Source organism: Lasioglossum baleicum, chromosome 8 (genome assembly GCF_051020765.1).
Source record: "Lasioglossum baleicum chromosome 8, iyLasBale1, whole genome shotgun sequence".
In the NCBI taxonomy this organism is placed as follows: Eukaryota; Metazoa; Arthropoda; class Insecta; order Hymenoptera; family Halictidae; genus Lasioglossum; species Lasioglossum baleicum.
Genome location: NC_134936.1, coordinates 11,870,901 through 11,888,740, shown reverse-complemented (window position 1 = coordinate 11,888,740; position 17,840 = coordinate 11,870,901). Strand labels below are relative to the sequence as shown.

At 39.0% G+C, this 17,840-nt stretch overlaps 6 protein-coding genes across 6 annotated transcripts; all 6 read left to right on the top strand.

The window, feature by feature from the left end:
- The first annotated feature begins 48 nt into the window (after nucleotides 1–48).
- LOC143211467 (uncharacterized) lies at nucleotides 49–2,155 on the top strand. The gene is made up of 3 exons (XM_076429194.1): nucleotides 49–1,089; nucleotides 1,524–1,610; nucleotides 1,715–2,155. The coding sequence occupies exons 1-3, from the start codon at nucleotides 61–63 to the stop codon at nucleotides 1,808–1,810; spliced, it is 1,212 nt and encodes a 403-aa protein (XP_076285309.1). The 5' UTR covers nucleotides 49–60; the 3' UTR covers nucleotides 1,811–2,155.
- Nucleotides 2,156–2,335: 180 nt separating this feature from the next.
- LOC143211475 (uncharacterized) lies at nucleotides 2,336–3,470 on the top strand. Its single transcript, XM_076429202.1, has one exon. It carries the CDS (start codon nucleotides 2,364–2,366, stop codon nucleotides 3,465–3,467), a length of 1,104 nt encoding a protein of 367 aa, XP_076285317.1. The 5' UTR covers nucleotides 2,336–2,363; the 3' UTR covers nucleotides 3,468–3,470.
- Nucleotides 3,471–4,652: 1,182 nt separating this feature from the next.
- Nucleotides 4,653–5,978, top strand: LOC143211138 (uncharacterized). The gene is made up of 3 exons (XM_076428599.1): nucleotides 4,653–5,450; nucleotides 5,499–5,693; nucleotides 5,859–5,978. The coding sequence occupies exons 1-3, from the start codon at nucleotides 4,653–4,655 to the stop codon at nucleotides 5,976–5,978; spliced, it is 1,113 nt and encodes a 370-aa protein (XP_076284714.1).
- A 758-nt stretch (nucleotides 5,979–6,736) lies between these two features.
- On the top strand, nucleotides 6,737–8,644 carry LOC143211476 (uncharacterized). The gene has a single exon (XM_076429204.1). The coding sequence runs from the start codon at nucleotides 6,772–6,774 to the stop codon at nucleotides 7,828–7,830; it is 1,059 nt and encodes a 352-aa protein (XP_076285319.1). The 5' UTR covers nucleotides 6,737–6,771; the 3' UTR covers nucleotides 7,831–8,644.
- A 289-nt stretch (nucleotides 8,645–8,933) lies between these two features.
- LOC143211474 (uncharacterized) lies at nucleotides 8,934–13,295 on the top strand. The gene has a single exon (XM_076429201.1). It carries the CDS (start codon nucleotides 12,154–12,156, stop codon nucleotides 13,276–13,278), a length of 1,125 nt encoding a protein of 374 aa, XP_076285316.1. The 5' UTR covers nucleotides 8,934–12,153; the 3' UTR covers nucleotides 13,279–13,295.
- Nucleotides 13,296–14,253: 958 nt separating this feature from the next.
- On the top strand, nucleotides 14,254–16,864 carry LOC143211473 (uncharacterized). Its single transcript, XM_076429200.1, has one exon. It carries the CDS (start codon nucleotides 14,254–14,256, stop codon nucleotides 15,382–15,384), a length of 1,131 nt encoding a protein of 376 aa, XP_076285315.1. The 3' UTR covers nucleotides 15,385–16,864.
- Nucleotides 16,865–17,840: the final 976 nt, after the last annotated feature.

The window sequence follows — 17,840 nt, the reverse complement described above, 5'->3', positions numbered from 1 at the left end:
GAGAAGAACTGTAACACGCGTAGATCCTTGTAACGCTTTTCAACCACGATTTAAACTACAATGTTTGTGAGCACGATTAGGCTCGAGGACACGAAGAGCCGCAGGTCATGGCGGCTATTTCAAGCGACGGACGTCGCGTCGTTGATGTACCCTAACATCCTGATATCTCTGTGTCTTGGATTTTTTCCGTTCAAGTACAAGCCTGGAGCGTTCGTGTTCTCGAAAAGTCGTTTCGTTGTCTCATTGATCACGCAGATAATCTACGTATGCGGAGTGTGTTTCTCGCTTTACAACTTGAACGTGAACTTGGAGGACAGAACGGTGGAATTGATGGACATGAACTTTTTTCTCGTGTCGGAAGGATTGATGCTGCTGGTGGTGTATGCCTTGTCGTACCAAAAATTCATCTTGCTGGGCAAACTGACGAAACTGTCGCGAATGCTGTCGCAACAGGATTTCTGCGACATGGCGAAGTTTGTTCACACGAAGGACATAATTGGCCTGATTCTCGTTCTATCACACCTACCGAACTGTTACTTTGGATTAAACCTCGTCACCGTGTCCACTTTGACAATAATGTACGTGTTGACAGTGTACTTCGCCATAGACATGAACTACGTGAACTGCGTGTACGTCATCAGAGCCTGCTTCATCAAGATCAATGAGCATCTGAAGAAGCTGAACGTGCAGGAGCAACCATCGTTGTCGACAGTGTCTCCGCAACGAGGACAAAGCTTCCTGTTGCTGATGAAGCTGAAACACTATGAACAACTGCATCAGGACACCAGCGACGTCATTCGGTACTTGAACAAAGCGTTTCTCCTACGAATCATTATGGCTTCGATTGTCACGTTCACCGTGGTCACGTTCAATTTGTACTTCGCCATTTTGTGGTACGGCGCCGGAATATGGATGAGTCTACACAAACGGATTTGGTACATTCCATATCTTGGAGCAGCGATGTACTACATGGGGAAATTCTCCATGATGGTTTGGGTTTGCGAGTCTGCCATGAATCGGGATATGGAAATTGGCACTACGATCCACGAGAGTCTCAACACCTGCACCGATAACGCTGTTAGGCGTGAGGTAATTAATGATGACTAGGGATCGTCATGCGGTTGTGGAATTTGGAAGTTTGTGAAACGATTTTTGAATTTTTCTATTTTCAATTATTTATAATTAGACGGTGGATGTTTATGCAATTTTCAAGTTTTGTAGACAAAGTTCAAGAAAGTGGGACCAAATAAAATCCTATTTTCATTCGCAATAGCATTTGACAAATAAAAATCATATTAAATTATGTCGGATTTGATACTCCAGCATTTTTTGAACATTTTTATAAGGCATAAATGCATAAAGATCCGCAGTCTATTTATAATTGTATGTACATATAAAACTACACTCTTTATACATATACCACTTCTGGAGTCTGATAACGATAGTATTTAATGAACATAATTTGAGTAGCACCCAGGTGAACAGGGAAGAATTCAATAATTACAACAGTTGCAATGTTTTAGTTGAGGTATTTCGCTCTGCAAGTGTTGCATCGGGAAAACACGTTCACCTCGAAAGCAATTGCGATGAACGGGAAACTGTTATCGCAGGTAAGACAAGATCATTAGTGAGAAAGTAATGCCAGTATATTGATTGATTATGTGAAGCAATAAAGCCGCAGCTAATTTATCTGTACGTCCATATTCGTTTGTAGATCATATCCGGAATCGTAATGTACATTTTGATACTTTTCCAATTCTTATTAAACTACGTCGCCTGCAATTCTGATGGTCAGGATCAGGATAAATAATTGTCAAGTGATTCTCGAATTTGGTGTTAAATGATTTTAGAAAAAAAACAATGTATAACATAGTGAAATAAATAAATGTCACGATGTAAAGGAGAAAATTATTCTTCCAAAATTGTCCACCTACACTTTGTTTTCCATATTTTTATTTAGGTACCTTGTCAAATAACTAATTGCAAGTTATTTTGACGATTGCAAACGGTGCAATAGAATTGCTGGGTACATAATTACGAAGTGTTCTTCGATAGCATCACCTGTAATAGCCCGCAAATGCATTTCATTTTCACGTTGCATTAGGATATTTAATAGACATTTCCGAGTTGCGTTAGTATACCTTAGTATCCGAAACACGTTCGTCCGAGCTGGTGGTAGAAAAGAAATTCTAGTCTTTATCACTTTGCCTCATAGTGTCTGTGTTCTCATAGTAACTAGTTGATCTGAATCTGGAACACATAGAATCCGTATTATTTTTGCACGATAAATTGTTGGCCAGTAAGAAAGCAGCTAGGAGCATCTCGAATCGCCGTGTTACCGAAGAATTAAAAATTATTGAGCAATGATCAGTGATTCGACGAGAACCGGAAATTCCGAGAGCCACAAGGAATGGCTACTGTGTCGCGCATGGGACTTCCAATCCCTGATGTATCCCAGCGTGTTTTGCTCGAAGTTGTTCGGATTTTTTCCGTACAATTATAAAAATAACGAGTACGTGATCTCAAAGACACGACTCGCTTTCGCAACGCTCCTCGCCTGTTTCCATTTGGCTTTCGCAATCTACGTGTTGTACTCGGTCAACTTCTCCGACCCGGATGTCACTATCCTGCGGACGGAGACCGATAACTTCTTTGCTTTGTTGGAAGGATCTATACCAGTGTTAATGATCCTGACCACCTACTCGAGATGGCTCATGTTGCAAAGGTTGACCAAAGTTTCGCGGATTTTGTCGCCGCAGGATTTCAACGACATGGCGATGTTTCTACACCTGACGCACATTCTGAATTTCCTCTACCACTTATCATACATACCGTTGGTTTACCGAGACAAACAGCCTGTCCCTTTAACACGACGTTACATTCAGTTGATAATTGCGGCGGCGTCATCCGAGGGAATGTTGTTCTACTTGAACTGCGTGTGCGTTTTGGGAGCATGCTTCAAGAAAGTCAACGAAAGTCTGAAACGGTTGACAGAATCTTCGACGAATGACCAATCGGAATTGACAGAGGAGCATGAGTCACGGAGACAGAGGGTTATGTTGTTGATGAAGGTGAAATATTATGAAGGCGTGCACGACGAAATTAGCGACGCTGTCGATCACCTAAATAAATCGTCTCGCTCGATTAATATTACTGTTACGGCTGCCACGTTTGTTTTGGTTACGTTTGATCTATATACGTTCATGCAGTGGATCTTCGCTACTAATGGACAGTCTATCTACGTCTATTGGCAGTATGAGTATTTTTCATTTGTAATATTAAGGTTCTCGAGGTTCGCGTTGCTGGTTTGGGTCTGCGAGACAGCGATGGATCATGCTAAGGAAATCAATACCACGATTCATGATCTTGCTAATCACTGCAGGGACGACACCGTTAAGCGTGAGGTAATTTGTAATCGTGATCAGACCGAGGATCTCTATGCAAATAACACTGTCCAACAAATTTAAAGTTTTTTTATGTTCCCAATATACTGTTGGGTGGATCTTATAGTTTTTCGCGCTGATTCCAACTACACAAATCATAATGTATTAATATTGGATAATAGGAATTCGGGAAAGTCTACAGAGAGAATCTTTTTCTGTAAAGAACAATATCTTTCATAATAACACCACAATATTTGTTTAAAGTTTAAAAATATGTTTTTTTTTTCAAGGCCATGTTTCTTAAAAATTGTGCGTCTGGGAAAAAAATTAAGGGCAGATTCAGAATCAGCGCAATTAACTCTATATTATAGGGTCTATAAGAAACTCCCAACAGTAATTGTGGAACAAATTTGGTGTTGGAGAGTGTAATTGTCCAGCTAGAATGCCTGCAAGTCAAACTATTGTTATTTTCCACAAAAATCTCAGCAGTCCACTGACATTCATTCAACGATTAACAATTACACTGTTGCAGTTGAAGTATTTTGCTCTGCAAGTTGTGCATCGAGATAATGCAATCACCACGTGTGCCTTTAAGGTCAATGGGAAGCTTCTTTCGCAGGTCCGATTATCTCATTTATTGGATCAGTCATAATGTATGCTTGTAGATACAGATTCTAACCACAGTGATTTATTTTCAGGTTCTGAATGGAATTGCAATGTACATCATGATACTCTTCCAATTTTTAATGAGCTCCAACTGCACTAACTAATTTCCTAATGTCTGCTACTTTGTGAGGCCGGTTCACTTGATCGATCTCGATTATCATGAATATTAATGGAGCTGTTCTATTTTCCACTTGCAATTATGGGTTGAACTGCACAAACATTCTTGCAATTCCATTTTCATCCATTTATTATCAGGAACTCATAAAAACCGCGGCGTAGTAACAAATAAACATCTAGACCTAAAAAGGAAATTGCTGTTTTGTTAATCGCAACTGCCATTTCATTTCCACGTTACATTATGACATTTATCTTGCAGATGATCATTTTAAGAAAGTATATGTCATTACGAATGTTACTGAAGTAGCTACTAACTATTCAGTTTCCGAGACATGGTCGCTCGAGCCGGCTGTAGAAAAGTAATGTAGAAAAACGTGAAGTGTTTTTGTCGCTTATAAACATTAAAAATTATCATACCGTGAGAAAGAATTGTGCAGTATTACATACAATCGCGTTTAACTAATGAATTAAAAATTATTGAGCAATATGGTCTGCGATTCGACGAGAAACAGAAATTCTGAGGGCCACAAGCAATGGCTGCCGTGTCGCGCATGGGACTTCGAATCCCTGATGTATCCCAGCGTATTTTGGTTGAAATTGTTTGGATTTTTTCCTTACAAATATAGAAATAATGAGTACGTGATGTCCAAGATACGACTCGCTTTCGCAACCTTCTTTGCCTGTCTCCATTTGGCTTTCCTAATCTACATGTTTTACGCGGTCAACTTCTCAGAACGGAATCATTCCATCACGGAAACGATAACCGATAACTTTTTCATCTTGTTGGACGGATTTATACCATTGTTAATGTTCCTGGCCTCCTACTCGAGATTGGTCATGTTGCAAAGTTTGACCAAAGTTTCGCGGATTTTGTCGCCGCAGGACTTCAACGACATGGCGAAATTGCTACACCTGACGCACATTCTGAACTTTCTTCACCACGTAGCATATATACCGTTGATTTACCGAGACACGCATACTGTCTCTTTAACAGAACGTTACATTAGCTTGGTGATTTCGATGGCGGCATCCGAGGGAATGTTGTTCTGCTTGAACTGCGTGTGCGTTTTGGGGGCATGCTTCAAGAAAGTCAACGAAAGTCTGAAACGGTTGAGAGCATCTTCGACGAATGACCAATCGGAATTGACAGAGGAGCAAGAGTCACGGAGACAGAGGGTCATGTTGTTGATGAAGGTGAAATATTATGAAGATGTGCACGACAAAATTAGCGACGCTGTGGATCACCTGAATAAAACGTCTCGGGCGGTTAACATTAATTTTACGGTTTGCACGTTTGTTTTGGCTACGTTTGATTTATATACGGTAATGCAGTGGATTACCGTTTCTGGTGGACTGCCTATCAACGTTTATGTGCAGTTCGAGTATTTTTCATTTGTAATATTAAGGATCTCGAGGTTCGTGTTGCTGGTTTGGGTCTGCGAGATTGCGATGGATCATGCTAAGGAAATCCATACCACGATTCATGATCTTGCTAATCACTGCAGGGACGACGCCGTCATGCGTGAGGTAATTTGTAATCGTGATCAGACTGAGGATCTCTATGCAAATAATTGTTTAGAAACAAAATAAATGACCAGCTACTATGTCTTGCAAGTCAAACTATTTTTATTTTCCATAAAAATCCGCAGTCTACTGATATTTATTCAACGATTAACAATTACACTGTTGCAGTTGAAGTATTTTGCTCTGCAAGTTGTGCATCGAGATAATGCAATCACCACGAGTGCTTTTAAGATCAATGGGAAGCTTCTTTCGCAGGTCCGATCATCCCATTTATTAGATCAGTCATAATGTATGCTTATAGATACAGATTCTAACCACAGTGATTTACTTTCAGGTTCTTAATGGAATTGCAATGTACATTATCATACTCTTCCAATTTATAATGGGCTCCAACTGCGTTAACTAACTGCTGGCGTCACGTTCGACGCATTTTCTTAAACTTATCATGAATTGAATGATCTCGATTGTCATGAATAGACTTCCGATCTTTATGGAAAATAAAAATGTTTTGCATTGATTGTGGGAAGCAGAAATAACATAAAAATTGATTCCATCCCTTAACGACTTTGTTACATTAAAAACTACGTTCTTGAATTTTTGAAATCTTTTACTGTTTCATATTTCGCACAACCAATTTCTTCATAAATGCACAAAGATCCGCGGCTAGTCATGGATATTAATGGAGCTTTTCCACTTTCCACTTACAATCAAGCGTTGAATTGGTCTTACTATTTCGCAGTTCCATTTTTTATCTATTCGCTGTCATGAACTTATGAAATCCGCAACGTAATAAGAAATAAATATCTAGATCTAAAAAGGAAATTCCTGTTTTATTATCCTCAACTGTCCGCAAGTGCCATTTCATTTCCCACGTGACATTATGACATTCACCTTTCAGATGATCACTTTAAGAAATTATGTGTCACCGCAAATGTGTCCATTGTCGACGTACCTGCTAATCATTTAGTTTCCGAAGAACGTTCGCTCGAGCCGGATGTGGAAGAGTAATGTAGAGCAATGTGCAAAGTGTCACTTATAAACAATAAATTATCGAACCGTGAGAAAAATAAACTATTCAACAATGATCAGTTGTTCCACGAGAGCCGAAAAGCCCAAAGGATACAAGCGATGGCTACCGTGTCACGCATGGGACTTCGAATCCCTGATGTCTCCCAGCGTATTCTGCTCGAAATTGTTCGGATTTTTTCCATACAAATATAAAAATAAAAAGTACGAGATCTCCAAGATACGACTCGCAATCGCAGCGTTCGTGGGCTGTTTCCATTTGGCTTTCCAAATCTACGTGTTGTATTCGGTCAACTTCTCAGACCCGAATAACTCCATCACGGAAACGATGCCCGAGAACTTCTTCGCTTTGTTGGACGGATCTATACCAGTGTTAATGTTTCTGACCTCCTACTCGCGATTGTTCATGCTCCAAAGCGTGTCCAAAGTTTCGCGGATTTTATCACCGCAGGATTTCAATGACATGGCGAAAGTTCTACACTTGACGTACATTCTGCACTTCCTTTGTCACCTGCTATATCTACCGATATACTTCGCGAACAAGCAGAACATTCCTTTTGTACGACGCAACGTTAACTTGATCATTCAGATGGCATCGTCTGAAGGAGTCTTATTCTACTGTAACTGCACTTTGGTTTTGGGAGTATGCTTCAAGAAAGTCAACGATAGTCTGAAACGGTTGAGAGCATCTTCGACGAATGACCAATCGGAAATGACAGAGGAACATGAATCACGTAGACAGAGTGCAATGTTGTTGATGAAGGTGAAATATTATGAAGATGTGCACGACGAAATTAGCAACGCTGTCGATCACCTAAATAAATCGTCTCGCTCGATTAATATTACTGTTACGGCTGCCACGTTTGTTTTGGTGACGTTTGATCTGTACACGTATATGCTTAAGATCAGCGCAACTGAACTGACTATCAACGTCTATTCACAGTACGAGTATTTTTTGTATGTATTCATAAGGTTGTCGAGGTTCGTGTTGCTGGTTTGGGTCTGCGAGACTGCGATGGGTCATGCTAAGGAAATCAATACCACGATTCATGATCTTGCTAATAATTGCAGGGACGACATAGTCAAGCGTGAGGTAATTGGTAATCTTGATTAGATTGATGATCTCCATGCAAAGAATTATTTAGAAAGGAAATAAATGTCCAGCTAGTATGTCTTGCAAGTCAGACAATTTTTATTTTACTTTATTTTATTTAAACCACTTCCCGATGAGCTAGAGACTTGAAACTTTAAACATAGCTCAGAACTGCATGAAAGTGCAATATTAAAAAACAAATTAAAAAAGAAAACTGTGCGTTTAGGAGAAAAAAATTTTTAATATTAACCGTCACACCTTGTCGCGCGAAGCTCGGTAGTACGTTATCGCGTTCAGTGATCCCCACTCCGCGCGCCAACGCTCCCTACTCCACTACGCGTTCCCACTCTGACTCATCCCCACTACACCTGGTGTTCCGTTCATTCAGTGCCATTTCGGACAATTTCGGACTCCATCAAGAGACGTCGTTTCTCGGAGTCTACCCCTCATTTTTTCTCGCATATTTCCATATCTTGCGTTTCTATATCTTACTATTTCATACCAGTATTACTATATCTTGCGTTCCATTTAAAAAAGATTAAAAAGTAGAAAATAAAAAAATATATGAAAAAAAACTTTTTTAAAACCGCACTTATACGAAAATGAATTGAAAAGAAGAAAATAATTTTTTTAGATATTAGTGAGTATATATATAAATGAAAGCGTGCAGCGCCCACGAAGATTACGTCAATATAGTTTAGCGCTCCACGTTTCCATTTATAGTCATTAATATCTAAACAAAATTATTTTCTCCTTTTTAGTGCATTTTAATATAAGCGTGGTTTTTAAAAAGTTCTTTTTATATATTTTTTCATAAAAATCTCAGCAATCTACTGATAAGTATTCATTGAGAAATTAACGATTACACTGTTGCAGTTGAGGTATTTTGCTCTGCAAGTTGCGCATAGGGATAATGCAATCACCACGGGTGCTTTTAAGATCAATGGGAAGCTTCTGTCGCAGGTCCGATTATCCCATGATTGGATCAGTCATAATGTATGCTTATAGATACAGATTCTAACCACAGTGATTTATTTTCAGGTCCTGAATGGAATTTTAATGTACATTATGATACTCTTCCAATTTCTAATGAAGTCCAATTGCCCCGAGTATTAGTGCCACTGTCGAAGAGCTTTCCTAAGGTAATGCTATTTTGAGTGGTTGGTTCACTTGAACGATGCTTTGACTATCATTGTTCATGTAATTCTTATTCGAAAATTCAAATTTTTCATGATGTTCCAAACAGTAATTTGACAGTTCGATAATAAAGAATATTCATTAGATTGTTGCATTTTTCAATTGCAATTAAGGATTAAATTGATCTGTCATTGTTGCAGTTCCATATTTTATGCACCCGTTGAAAACGCGCAAGATCTGCATTGCAGAACGGATAAAGATCTAGACAGAAAATGGCAGTTTCATCAGTTTTCAGCTATCTAAAAGAAGAAGTAACACGTTAAACTGACATTAAACTTCCGGAATGAAATTACAAAATATTTCCAACATCGCTTTTACTCTAGATTAACTCGAAAATAACCCGCCAATTCATTAATCCAAGTCAACGTTACATTATGACAATGAATTTCAGATCTTTATCTCATAAAATGCGCGCGTTCACGAGTCAGTTCTTCAATTGCGTTCACTTGATCAAGTTGCTACAAAGAAATTGCCTCGCGTCGCATAAAATTTGTGTTGCTGTTCCATGATAAAATAGTAAAAATATGACTAGACATCAAACGAGAATGGTAAATTCAGAGAACTCTGATTTATGGCCGCCATGGCCTGTGAAAGACATGAGATCGCTGATGTATTTTAACATCACCTGTTCGTCTATCGCTGGATTATTTCCTTTCAAGTATAACTCACAAACTTACTTATTTTCGAAGATACGGTTCGCTGTCTCAACGATCTTGATTATCGCGTATATAGCCTTTCTGGGGTACATAGTATACGCAATATATTCTATGAACATCATTCGGAACCGATTGAAGTTCGTTCATGCGAACCTCCATTTTTTGAGGTTGGCCATCTCAATTTTCGCGACGTATGCTACTACACACGGAAGACTGAATATGCTTCAGAAGATGTTGAAACTCGCGCGCATTTTAACACGCCAGGACTTCAACGATTTGGCGAAGTTTGTTCACACGAAGGACATCATAGTCGTCCTCTACTATACTATGTTTGTCGTATATTATGCAACTAAATGGAGTGTAAACCCGGTACTACATATCGGGTCCATGTACGTAGAAGGTGTGTCTATTGCAGGAGAAATGTTCTATGTAAATTGTGTGCGAGTTCTAGGTGCTTGTTTCAAGAAAGTTAATGAACGTTTGAAGCAATTGAACAATCCCTTGATGAATTATCGTCCAGAATTCTTACGAAAGGATTCTCTGTTGCATGGGCAGAACATCCTGTTATTGATGCACGTGAAACACTGTGAAGAATTGCACCAGGAAGTCAGCGACACTGTTGATGTGCTGAATTATGCGTTTCGCGCGACGATTATAATTTTTACGACATCCACTTTTTCTACGATCACGTTAAATGTGTATTTTGCCATGCAATGGATGTCGAAGAATGATGTAGCAGGTTTTAGTGACTTCGCAGAACGCTTCTTGTATTTTCTGTTCGCGATGTATACGGCAGTAAAATTGATTCTGGTGATCTACGTTTGCGAGACAGCGACCAACGAAGCGAAGGAAATTACTACCACCGTTCACAAAGTCGCTGCCGATTGCACCGATTCCACTGTCAGGCGTGAGGTAATTAGTAATTATAACTATTCTCTAGATCTATGTGCAAATTTCTGTGGGTCATTCCATGCCAAATCGATCACTTTGTGCAGGCACCATCGTCGATTTTGTCCTAAATGAAATATGTTGTCGTACATGTGTAATTAGGGGGGTTTGAGTCATCACTTTGGCCGGTTACGAATTTTTTTAGAAATTGCAGGCATTCAATGTTTTCAATTTTTTCCCATTTCGGCGAAAACGAGCCACACTTATGAATTTTTATCTCGGGAACTGTTTGTCCGATTGAACTACTTCTTTTTTTATTCGGAAAGGATTGGGCTATTACAAAATAATTTTCAGTCTTATCGTAACAGTGTTATAGTAATCATTATCTGTTACATTATTGCAGTTGACATATTTTGCACGACAAATTCAGCATCGGGACATTAAATTCTCTGCAAACGTGTTTACCGTGAATGCGAAGCTTCTGACGCAGGTAAGACGATTTCATTGTCAAGAAAGAAAGTTATGTTTGAATACATAATCCTCTCTTTGCCTGTTAAAGTATTATAGTCCTGGAAATATCTCATTTAAATGAATTATCTGATCTCACACTGAAAGCTCCTTTTATAATTGATATTTGTAGCTGGATGGAAGGTGAGGTCATTATTGGCTGATGGATTATTTTTGCAGCTTGTTGGGTCAATTTTGATGTACACCATGATACTATTTCAATTCATGCTTGGCGACAATTGCTCCGGCGAACAGTCTCCATGATCAACACTGTTTCGCGAGTCCGTAGAACTTTTGATAGTTCATTTACACGTTTGGTTTTTGTGTGAACGTGATCAATACGAGTAAAGCATAAAATAAGAATAAACAGCCCACAACTCACAATCGCTGCGTTCTTGGGCTGTCTTCAATTGGCATTCGATATCTACATGATGTTCGCGGTCAACTTTTCAGACTCGAATGACTCCATCGTGGAAGCAACGTCCGAGATATTCTTCGTTTCGCTGGACGGATCTATACTAATGTTGATGGCCCTGACATCCTACTCGAGATTGTGAACGTTCCTTATTGTGTGGAAAGTTTCGCTGACGTACATCCTGCACTTCCTTTGGTAACTGGAATTTAATTTGCCAGATCAATAATAAAAGAAGAATGTTGATTTGCTGCATTTTGCAATTGCAATTAAGGATTAAATTGCTCTGTCATTGTCGCAGTTCGATATTTTATGCACCCGTTGCGAACGCGCAAGATCCGCATTGTAGAACGGATAAGGATCTAGACAGAAAATGGCAATTTCATTAGTTTTCAGTTATCTAAAACAAGAAGTAACACGTTAGACTGACATTGAATGAGAGCAATGAAATTACAAAATGTTTCCAACATCGCTTTCATTTTCGATTAACCCGAAAATAAACCGGCGATCATTAATCCAAGTCAACGTTACATTACGACAATGAATTTCAGATCTTTATCTCATAAAACGCGCGCGTTCACGAGACAGTTCTTCAATTGCGTTCACTTGAACCAGTTGCTACAAAGAAATTTCCTCGCGTCGCATAAAATTTGTATTACTGTTGAAAGATAAAATAGCAAAAATATGACTAGACATCCAACGAGAATGGTAAATTCAGAGAACTCTGACTTATGGTCGCCATGGCCTGTCAAAGACATGAGATCGCTGATGTATTTTAACATCACCTGTTCGTCTATCGCTGGATTATTTCCTTTTAAGTATAACTCGCAGACTTATCTATTTTCGAAGACACGATTCGCTGTTTCAACGATCACGACGTTCGCGTATGTAGCCTTTGTGGTGTACGAAGCACACTCAGCATATTCTATGAACGTTTTTCTCAGCCGGTTGAAGTACGTTTCCATGATCCTTCAGTTTTTGGCGGTGGCCATCTTAATTTTCACGACGTATGCTACGACACACAAAAGACTGAATGTGCTTCAGAAGATGTTGAAAATCACGCGCATTTTAACGCGGCAGGACTTTAATGATTTGGCAAAGTTTATTCACACGAAGGACATCATAGTCATTCTCTACTATACTACGTTTGTCGTATATTGTGCTATTGAGTGGAGCATATTCCCGCTCCTACGTATCGGGTCTACGTACGTAGGGGGTGTGTCGATTGTAGGAGAAATGTTTTACGTAAATTGTGTGCGAGTTCTAGGCGCTTGTTTCAAGAAAGTTAATGAACGTTTGAAGCAGTTGAACAATCCATTAATGAATTATCGTCCAGAATTTTTACGAACGGACTCTCTGTTGTATGGGCAGAACACCCTGTTGTTGATGCACGTGAAACATTGTGAAGAATTGCACCAGGAAGTCGGCGACACCGTTGAGGTGCTGAATGATGCGTTTCGCGAGACGATTATAATTTTTACGATATCCACTTTTTGTACAATCACGACAAATCTGTATTTTGTCATGCAATGGATGTCAAAACATAATATACGTGGTGTGAGTGATTTCGCAGACCGCTTCATGTCTTTTCTGTTCGCCATGTATTCGGGATTAAAATTTATTCTGTCGATCTACGTTTGCGAGACGGCGACCAACGAAGCGAAGGAAATTACTACCACCGTTCACCAAGTCGCTGCCGATTGCACCGATTCCACTGTTAGGCGTGAGGTAATTGGTAATTATAACTATTCTGTGGATCTATGTGCTAATTCCTCTTCTCGTAAACATATTATTGTTCTCATAATTTAAAAGAAAATTCTATTAAAAGTCTCGTGTTAGTTGAACATTCTGTAAACACGCAAAGATCCGCAGTCTTATCCTAACAGTGTTATAGTAACAATTTGCAGAGAGATTATCTGTTACATTATTGCAGTTGACGTATTTTGCACGACAAATTCAGCATCGGGACATTAAATTCTCTGCAAACGTGTTTACCGTGAATGCGAAGCTTCTGACGCAGGTAAGACGATCTCATTGTCACGAAAGAAAGTTATGTTTGCAAACTTAGCCCTCTTTGCCCATTAAAGTATTATAGTCTTGGAAATTTCTCATTTTAATGAATTATCTGAACTCACACTGAAAGCTCTTTTTATAATTGATATTTGGAGCTGCATGGAAGATGAAGTCATTATTTGCTGATGAATTATTTTTTCAGCTTGTAGGGTCAATTTTGATGTACACCATGATACTGTTCCAATTCATACTTGGCGACAATTGCTCCACCGAACAGTCTCCATGATCAACACTGTTTCGCGAGTCTGTAGAACTTTTGATAGTTCATTTACACGTTTGGTTTTTGTGTGAACGTGATCAATACGAGTAAGGCATAAAATATGAATAGATCGTAGCATTTTCCATTTGCAATTATGGGTTGGTTTGCTCCGACATGTTTGCTGTACCATGTTTCATCCATTCACTGTCTGAAACTCATGAAATTCGCAGCGTAGTAAGAAATAAACATCTAGATCTAAAAAGGAAATTGCTGTTTTATTGTCCTCAATTGCCATTTCATTTCCACGTCACATTATGACAGTCATTTTCCACATGATCATTATAAGAAATTACACGTCACTGCAAATGTTCATTATCGAAGTACCTGCTAACCATTTAGTTTCCGAGACACGCTCGCTCGAGCCAGCGGTAGAAACGTGGATAGTGTTTGTCATTTATAAAAACATAAATTGTCGCGCCGAGAGAAGCATTACATACAATCGCGTTTAACTAATGAATGAAAAATTATTGAGCAATATGATCAGTTATTCGACGAGAACCGGTAATTCTGAGAGCCACAAGCAATGGTTGCCATGTCGCGCATGGGACTTCGAATCCCTGATGTGTCCCAGTGTATTTTGCTCGAAGTTGTTTGGATTTTTTCCGTACAAATATAAAAATGAAGAGTACGTGATATCCAAGATGCGACTCGCAATCGCAGCGTTCTTGTGCTGTTTCCATTTGGCTGTCCAAATCTACGTGTTGTACGGGGCCAACTACAACTACTCGGACACGAGTGGCACCATCGTTTTAACGATACCCGAGAACTTCTTCATCTTGTTGGACGGATCTATACCAACGTTAATGTTCCTGACTTCCTACGCGAGATCGTTCATGTTGCAAAGGGTGTCGAAAGTTTCGCGGATTTTATCGCCGCAGGATTTCAACGACATGGCAAAGTTTGTGCACACGACCCACGTTCTGAAGTTCCTTTTTACGTTGTCAGTTGTGTCGACATATTATGCGAACAGACAGAATATTCCTTTGATACGATATTGCACGGAGATGGGCATGGTAATAACATCGACCGAAGGATTGCTGTTGTACTTGTACTGCGTGTACATTTTGGGAGCATGCTTCAAGAAAGTCAACGAAAGTCTGAAACGGTTGACAGAATCTCCGACGAATGACCAATCGGAATTGACAGAGTTACGTGAGTCACGGAGACAGGCTGTAAAGTTGTTAATGAAGGTGAAATATTACGAAGATGTGCACGCCGAAATTAGCGACGCTGTCGATCACCTGAATAAGTCGTCTCACTCGGTGAACATTGTTTTCACGGCTTCCACGTTTGTTTTGGTCACGTTCAACATATATGTGGCCATGCAGTGGAACCCGAATAGAGATAGCCTGGTTCTGAACATCTATTCGTTTTACGATTGCTGTTCATTTGGGATCTACAGGTTTACGCAGTTCGTGATACTGATTTGGATCTGCGAGACTGCGATGGGTCATGCGAAGGATATCAATACCACGATTCATGATCTCGCTAATAACTGCAGGGACGACACCGTCAAGCGTGAGGTAATTGGTAATCGGGGTAAACTTTACTTTACCGGACTCAATTTCTCATTTCTCCTATAAATTATAATGTATTTGGTATGTAATCCAGTAGATTTCCGCTAAAGTAAAGTGCAGCCGGCAATCGTGATCAGTAGACTGCGGATGTTTATGCGGTGGTATAAAGTGGAATAAAATAGAATCTTATTTTCCGTGGTAGTAGTCTTTTCAGATCTGAAATAAATGAAAATGGTACCAATTCTGTCATATTTTATATCCTAGCATCTATTGAAAATTTTCAAAAGTCAAAATTGCATAAAGATCCGCAGTCTAGTGATCAGACTGAGGATCTCTATGCAAATAATTATTTCGATACGAAATAAATGTACAGTTACTACGTCTTGCAAGTCAGACTATTTTTATTTTCGAGAGATTAACGATTACACTGTTGCAGTTGAGGTATTTCGCTCTGCAAGTTGTGCATAGGGATAATGCAATCACCACGACAGCTTTCAAGATCAATGGGAAGCTTCTGTCGCAGGTACGATGATTATTATTGGATCAGTCATAATAAAAATCTATACAGGTTGTGACCGGACGGGTCGTACAATCGAGCAGGGGGTATAAATAAGTCGAAAAAAAGGAATAGCATTTCTTTGTTTGACGATTCCTTTTGAAGAAAACCGAGTTTGAAAATGCAGCGAATACGCGTGCTATTGCATAGGAATCGTCTGACGCGTCTGACCATGATCAACCAAATCTACTTTGTGCATACACTAAAGCACGCGAACCTGGCGGAACTTTAAACTGGATTTTCTTGAAAACGAAGCGTCAAACGAAAAAATGTTATTCCTTTTTCTAACCGATTTCGAAAAAGGAGGAGGTTACTCAATTCGATCTGTATGTGCCTTTTTTCGCTTTATTTTCTATGTATGTTCACCGATTACGCCGAGATGAATGGACCAATCAGAACGAAACCTTTTGCATCTTGTAGAGTATGTCTCCTGATTGGTCCCTTGAAAACAAATTTTGCATTTTTTCATTCTTTGCGGTTTTTATTGCAAATAACCAATAAGCCCGGAAAACCATCCTACGGTGTTCTACAAATTCTGCTCGTACCACTAAAAAGTGTGAAATAAAAAAATTTTATAGAAAAAGAAATTAAACCGACTTCGAAAAAATGCACTAAAAAGTATGAAATAATTTCCATTCAATTGATGAAAATACACACACGAACTTTACAATACAATACAATCTTTTCGGAGGCGGCGCATAATTGAAAATTTTCGTGACTGGAAATTACGAAAATCCTTAAATTCTTCTACATGCTTTCACATATTAATGTATCTTCTCTTGCCACCTACTGATTTCCAAGTCCACCATATTCCGATGAAATCATAATCAGCAATATCTGTCAATTGGAAAATTTTCAATTTTGTATATATGTATATATCGCCTAGCGCGTCCGAAAAGATTGTATTGTATTTAAGTTCGTGTGTGTGTATGTTCACATAAATTAAATGGAAATTACTTCATACTTTTTAGTGAATTTTTTTAGTGCGTTTTTTCGAAGTCGGTTTAATTTTTTTTTATAAAATTTTTTCGACTTATTTTTACATATATATTTTTACACACTGCTGATATAATCACAGGGATTTGTTTATAGGTTCTGAATGGGATTTTCATGTACATTATGATACTCTACCAATTTTCAATGAGCTCCAATTGCACTAACTAACTGTTAGCACCGATCTTCGCCTGATGCTTTGACAGCCTCACCAGTGAGTTCACCTGTAATTGTTTGTGGCTCGGATAATTGGTATGCAACATATAATATAGTATAATAAACGACATCTACGTGATTATGGTAATTAAAAATGTTCTACCTTAGTTGTAACAAACAGTACTCAAATAAAATATTTGTTTCCTTGCGGAATTGTTTTTTGCGTGCAATCTAGAATGCCAATATTTTTTATCCTTACGGGGCTTATGCAGTTTCTACGATCTTTCCCTAATTCATATTTTACGTAATTTGCTTTGACGAACAGTTCCCATGATCATCACTGTTCTCGAGGCCTTTTAATAGTTCATTTACCTAACCCAAACCAATGAGCTAACAATAAATGAAGTTTGAACGCGACGTTTAAGTTACTGTTTTCTAAACCTGCCTGAAGAAATCAGTGTTGGGCAACGGAATGAAAGTTGCAGTACCCACAACTTTCCGTACTTTCCATGGTTATCGATCAATCTTGACGATGACCCCGATTAAATCTGGCTTTCCATGTGAGAGACCGTCAATCGAGTGAGCTCGCGATAACGAGTTTTTGGTACATTAACAATCGCGATAAGGCTCGAACCTAAACGTATGAAAAATTTATCTGCATCATACGAGTCCGGCTTTCCGATATGTGTCCCTCTTCTTCAAAACTGCGACGCAATTTTTAGAATACGATGCGTTATCGCATCGACAGCGTTACCAACGGCAATGCGTCGCGATGAAGGATCGCATTACCTCTAGAAACGGCGTCTTTTAATTTCCC

Bases quoted from the DNA above. Each gene is read 5' to 3' on its own strand.
- LOC143211467 (XM_076429194.1), top strand. From the start codon at position 61: ATGTTTGTGAGCACGATTAGGCTCGAGGACACGAAGAGCCGCAGGTCA. The intron at 1,090-1,523 runs GTAATTAATGAT...GCAATGTTTTAG, and splicing joins ATAACGCTGTTAGGCGTGAG to TTGAGGTATTTCGCTCTGCA. The intron at 1,611-1,714 runs GTAAGACAAGAT...ATTCGTTTGTAG, and splicing joins ACGGGAAACTGTTATCGCAG to ATCATATCCGGAATCGTAAT.
- LOC143211475 (XM_076429202.1), top strand. From the start codon at position 2,364: ATGATCAGTGATTCGACGAGAACCGGAAATTCCGAGAGCCACAAGGAA.
- LOC143211138 (XM_076428599.1), top strand. From the start codon at position 4,653: ATGGTCTGCGATTCGACGAGAAACAGAAATTCTGAGGGCCACAAGCAA. The intron at 5,451-5,498 runs GTTTGCACGTTT...ACGGTAATGCAG, and splicing joins CGGTTAACATTAATTTTACG to TGGATTACCGTTTCTGGTGG. The intron at 5,694-5,858 runs GTAATTTGTAAT...ACACTGTTGCAG, and splicing joins ACGACGCCGTCATGCGTGAG to TTGAAGTATTTTGCTCTGCA.
- LOC143211476 (XM_076429204.1), top strand. From the start codon at position 6,772: ATGATCAGTTGTTCCACGAGAGCCGAAAAGCCCAAAGGATACAAGCGA.
- LOC143211474 (XM_076429201.1), top strand. From the start codon at position 12,154: ATGACTAGACATCCAACGAGAATGGTAAATTCAGAGAACTCTGACTTA.
- LOC143211473 (XM_076429200.1), top strand. From the start codon at position 14,254: ATGAATGAAAAATTATTGAGCAATATGATCAGTTATTCGACGAGAACC.